We start from the raw sequence: 6,173 nt of genomic DNA on the forward strand, positions 1-6,173 counted from the left end.
CAAGGGCGCTGAATCGCAGATCACGACTCCCTGCTTCCAATTTGGTCACCAAAGTCGTTCCCGGCCAGAAAACTTAAAAAACTTGTCAGATTCCAAGTTGCCCCCCCCCCCCATATAACCGAATAGCCGGGTCACTAGTTTCTAACTAGGCTGATATGACCTGTTGTCGCACCTGATGAATCGAATGGTGGGAGTCTAATTTTTTACAACAGCCTCATTCTTGTGATCTATATGATTGAAATATAACATGCAAAGGAAGATTTCAGTGGCACAAGTCAAGGTAGTTAGCTATGAAATTTAATGCTTATAAGACTTTCTGGTAGTCATTGCTCTTTCTCTTAAGTACAGCATTAATCTTCAAACCGTTTTAAATTTGGAGTCCACGAATGAAGTAGTCTCAATTTAGTTCTAATGTTTAAAAGGTGCATGAAATTCTCTCAATTCCTGTCCTATATGTTTAAGTCTTTAAAATATACCATTAAAATGCTATATTTCAATCATTTATATCTCAGGAATGGGAAAGTTATGAAAAATAAGACTTCAACATCGGATTCAGCCCCTTCAAACTCTATATAAGAGCCATGTTTAAGTATCATTAATTAGTTTGACTGGTATATTTTCAAATATGGAATGTAATTTTAATTAACTCTTATGTTCAAAATTGGTTATCTTTTACAGGTACAATTGAGAGCACAGAAAATATTTATAAATACCATATGCAAATCAAAGAGGCTTCCAAGTCTCCATCAACAACCACCAAAGTCATTTCGTCACCCACTTCTTGTCAGCCGCTTCCAGATCAAAAGAACCAGACTTCATTAAATGAACAATAATATTTTAGTATTTAATCAATTTTATAAATTGATAGTATAAAATAGAGCTATTTAAGCTATCCATTTTGCACAATAAACTAAGTGGTCCTCAAGAATTTTATTCATAGTGGGCAAAATGATTCAAGTTTTATTCTCAAACTCATGTTCATAACGAGAATATTTTCTCAAATTTTAGTACAAATGTCAATTTTATTGTTATTTCTTTTCATTCTGTTTTGAAAATTCCGCTTAAAATTAAAATAATTTTAGTCATGTGTAATATTTTCCCTTTTAAAATATCCAAAACATTTTTAATGCAATGCATTTAACTGCTTAATGTGTAAAAGTTACTGTTTTGCTGATATTCAGCTAAATATTAAGTTCAAAACATTTTGTATTAATGTTGGTATGATTATTCATAACAGATTATCAAGTCAATATAGAACATGATTTTAGTCTTCATAGCAAAATTCTTTCTCTTTTATGCCTCCATAGAAAAACTATAATGATAAAAGTTTTAAATATCCATTTTGTTGTTATTAGCATTTTTTTAATAGATTTTTTTGTAAACTGTGTGAGCAAAATTAGTGATTTATGTCAGCCAAGGATAAAGCTTTAAATGGTTAGGGGTATTTTATAAAAGAAATTGTTAAAACTAACTTCAAATTATTAAGAAAGAGCAGTAAACAATCTTTACATTCTAATGCTCTATTTGTATGTATTTTTACCCAGTTTGATTTTTTTTTTTCTGTCGTCAGTTATTGTTTTTGTTTTTCAGACTGTTCAATAAACAATCAAATCTGCAAAAAATCGGGTATAAGTTTTAAACTATCGGATTTGTTAAAAAATATTGCTCCTAAAAATCAGATCAAATTGCCCCCCATTATTCTTTTCTTTAAAAATTTTAAAATATTCACATTGACATAATTTAGTTTTCTGCTTTGAAAGCTACGCATTTTTATTTTGCATTGTTTAGTAATTAATTTATTTAAAATGTATGTTTGTAAGGGCTTTTTTTTTTGTTTGTTTTTTTCATGTTTCTAGTCATTGCTTTTTGTAGAGAATATTGAATATTTATTTAAGAAAGATATATGATATTGTAAAATAACCTTTGAGCCTCATAGATATTGATTTTAATTTCAGGAATGTATATTTTAAATATATGTTTAGATGTTATATTGTTAATTTTCCCCTACACACTGTTGTAATTTCATCATTAAAAAGTTATATAAAATATGTACATTTATTCATTTTAACTAGCTTAGTTCCTTATAACATGCTCGTACTGTGCATCAGCTAACAAATTTTCAAATGATAAATTTTTATCATCTAAAGTTTAATTTTCTGAAAGTATCTTTTATATAAAATTAACAGTACCTTCAAAATATGGTAGAAATGAGTTTGATGACCATGTGAAAGCATGTTGATTTTATTTGCAACATTTAAAATAACTGTTTTGATTAATATTAAATTAAGTAAAATGTAGCTGGAACAATTTTTAAAAAGTTTTTACATGAAAAATGCTACAAAAATATTTTGCTTATTATCATGTTAATGTCACTTTTATTTGTGTTTTGGAGTCTTTCAAAATAGGAAACCAATTTGCACATCAGAGTTAAGAGTTCAAAGAGCTTCAATATATAACTTAATTTTCATTTATATCATTTGATTATTAATTGATTTGTCAAATCTAAAAAAAAAGGGAAGTTAATAAGCAAAAAAAAAAAAAAACATTTTTTCTAGAAAACCATTGATAAAAAATCAGGCTGATTTTTTTTCTGGAAATTAGACATTCTCTCTTTAAATGAATCAAGCAGATCTTCTTTAAAACTTTTGACATCACCATTATTACTTGTCATGCATTTGTTTGGTTGATTCAAAGCAGAATTTTGTATTTTATAATTTTAATTTTTTTCTTTTGTTATTCTTTCTGTAAAATGTTGATTGAAAAAGCATATGTGCAAGGTGCATATTTTTGTTGCAAAATGTATGAGCATGTGTTTAAAAAATCAGTTTCTGTATTATATATATTTTGTTAACTTCGAGAGAATTCTTTGTTTTCTACGATCCAAAAGGATTGCACAAGAACAAATCTAAATGTAAAATGGTGGTAATTCTTTTGAGAGTATTTTTTGGGTGTGATATATATATTTTTATATGTTATAAATAAAAGCACATTTATTGTATTGTCTGTCAGTATTGTATCGGTAATTTGGATGATTGAAAACAACAATCTTAAACCTTTTGTTAGTTGCATCCCTACAGGTATTAAATCTTCTGTGGAATCATTTGAAACTTTTGGCAGCAGAGCTTTATACATTTTACTCTATTATAAGTCAAATATTGTTAAGGTATCAATTAGTTTTTTAAACTAAAATAAATTAAACTTGGCTTTCAAAAAGTGAGAAATACCTCTTTGATACAACGGTACTACCATGTCAGAAAAGAGTGCAACTAATAGAACGTTAAGCTAGATTTTCTGAAGAAAATCTCCACTTTTAAATGTAATGAAAAATGAAAGCAAAAACAAATTATTTTCTGTGTATATTTAATGCAGATGAAACAACTAAAGCTAATAGCATCATGAAATTATTGTTGCTTTAATGTCAAATAACACTACTGACAAAAATACTGGTTTTTAGATGTATTTCTAAGAATTGATGAAATAAAGTATGACACATTGAGGCTCAGTAGCAAGATTATAAAGTGTTTTATTAGCAATATACGTATTTATAAAATAAACCTCCAGTGTTGTCTTCATGAAGTTAATGGAAACATTAACATGTTTTCATTTTGTTGGAAATATGCTTCATTTATAACTGAAGTAAGTGGATTATCTGAGCTGGATAGAAAAACTCCGTTGTTTCATTTGCTACTGATACTACTGAGACCTTCTGCAATGAATCTTTCTCCCATACATACAGGGCTTATTCAGTAAGTTACCGCCCATTAGACAGAGCTAAGGCAGAAATACATGAAAGGCTTACAACTCCAGATCTTTCGTATAACTAGAAAAAAAAACACTAGCTAAATTTTTACACATACATGCACACAAACAGGAAAAAAAGGCCATTACACTGTGCATTGTATGAAAAAAAATGCAATTTGAATTTTAAAAAAAACGCAAATCCAGCCATTGTATACATTAATTTCTCTAAGTCATGGAGAATTTGCACCCTCCAGACCACACTAAATGACAGGCCTTGTTTACAACTTAGTTACAATCAACTGGATAACATGCAGTGATAAACAGTTTTTTCCTGAGGGGAGTAGGGGGGTCCCGCCAGCATTCACAGTGACCTCCCGAAATTTTCTCTCTTCAGCAAATTTTGTCTGATGGTTCCGGAAAATTATCATCATTTGGCAAAAATTGGAGCTTTATTTGTCAAAATTATCGTTCGGAGTTCCATTTGACAAATTGAGACTTTCTGATATCCCCCCCCCAAAAAAAATAATAAGTTCGTGGCATCCCTAGAGGGGAGGAGATGGTTATGGACAATGTTTCTCTATGTAGGGCAATTAATCAACTAATTATTGTAATCACTATGCAATAAAATCGTATATTTACCAGGGTTCGTACTCAATTTCAGAAATAAAATGAAGGAGTTTTGGAGGAGTTTTAAAGGAATAAAATGAGATTTTGAAGGAGTACTAATGAAGTGTCATTAAATGATGTCACACTTTTTTTTCAATATATTTGACCATCTGCACCCTTTATTACAAAGTGTCACACTTCGCACCAAACTCCTCCTCTTGTCACGTCATATTTTTTACAAACATATTGTTACAATAACTGTGCGATGTCACTTTTTGTCACCCTCTCTCTTCCCCTTGTCAATTTCATGAGCCCGTCTCCTCCTCAAAGCATGACATTACTTGTGGATGACCCTTTTTACAATATCATAACTGCAATTAACTAAACAATTGTTTTTTTTAATGCAATCATTTAATATAATACATCTACTTATGTATTTTTAAATATTTAAATAATAATTAGACAACCTGACTTTTACTGCTGAGAGTGTGGTGGAGGGAAAAACAATAATCATAAAACTTGAAAAATAGTCAAGCACCATTTAAGCATGTTTAACTTATAAAATGTCTTAGTCTTCCAATAAAATTCTCACCTTTAACTTGTATGAATTAACTATGATCAATTTGTAAATCGAAAAAAATAAATGCACGAAATTACTACATTAAAATTACCTTTGTGACGAAGTTAGTTGTCAATCGAAGTATTTTAAGTTTCTGCTAAAGAGGAATATTATGTAGTCTTGAACTAAAAAAGGAGTTTTGAAAGAGTTAAAACCAAAATGAAGGAGTTTGAAGGGCCCTTCAAAAAAATTTCATAAATGAAGGTGTTTTGAAGGAGCATACTAACTCTGTTTACTCATCGTCATTTGAACAATTAATTCAAAGTACCAGTAAATGATCTCAAGCCCAGCAGGACAGTTCTTTTCAGCATACATAGAATGAATAAACTAATTTCTCCCCTTTCTCTCTATTGACATTAAAACATAGAAATTACAGGCTTAAAGTTAAGAATAGCTTTAAGTTTACAGAAACTGTTAACAAACTGGATTTTACTTGGATATTTTCTGTGAAAAGCTTGATTTACCTTTTAATTAAATTTGACTGCCATTTTTTTCGCAACGAGATTAATCTTGTTTTCTCAAGTTAACTCACTTCATATAGGTTTTAATGACCTTATAGAATATCAAGATACTAATTGGTGATAGTAGTAACATAATTTCAAAGTAATGAATCAGATCTGTAAAACCTGAAAAAGTTCAAGTGTGTATTTGATTAGATATTCATCTTGTTGGAACCAGAACTGTATTTTTAGATGCAACTTCCTCTATGGCATTTTATAACTTATGTATCAAAATAAAGACATACATAAAACCTATAAGTGGAAATGATATTTCTATATTATGGTGATCAGATTTCAAAATTCGGGACGCTATATGTAGGGTAAAATCCAATAAGATGGTAGGAACATTTTAACATATATATATTTATTAATGAATGAAAAATAATTCCGCTTTGAATGAAATAGTACTTTTTAATCAGCACTGCAGTTTTTGAGAGAAATGTTATAAAGTGGGCATCAAAAACAGAGTTATAAATAATCGGAACAAGGACTAAAAATTTGGGCTGTCCTATGAAATTCAAGACATATGGCGAACTTAATCTATACATTTTTCTAGATTTATCCATACATTTAGTCAATGTTCTTTGTCCCCCTAGAAAAATAAAATAAAAGAACAAAAGCTTGCCTTTAACTTTACTTTTCGTGCAACAATACTTTTATTAAATGATTAACAGGAAACACAGTTAATAGGCATTTTATATGTGTTG

The 6,173-nt window shown here is 29.3% G+C and overlaps 1 protein-coding gene across 1 annotated transcript in view; it reads left to right on the plus strand.

Moving 5' to 3' along the window:
- LOC129220443 (pyridoxal-dependent decarboxylase domain-containing protein 1-like) overlaps positions 1-3,008 on the plus strand; it is an 89,331-nt gene extending 86,323 nt beyond the window's left edge. The window contains exon 22 of the mRNA XM_054854864.1: positions 679-3,008. Within this exon, the coding sequence (XP_054710839.1) occupies positions 679-833 (155 nt within the window). The 3' untranslated portion in view covers positions 834-3,008. The remainder of the gene's footprint in view (positions 1-678) is intronic.
- The last annotated feature ends 3,165 nt before the right edge of the window (positions 3,009-6,173 follow it).

This window comes from Uloborus diversus, chromosome 4 (genome assembly GCF_026930045.1).
Source record: "Uloborus diversus isolate 005 chromosome 4, Udiv.v.3.1, whole genome shotgun sequence".
Taxonomy (NCBI): domain Eukaryota; kingdom Metazoa; phylum Arthropoda; class Arachnida; order Araneae; family Uloboridae; genus Uloborus; species Uloborus diversus.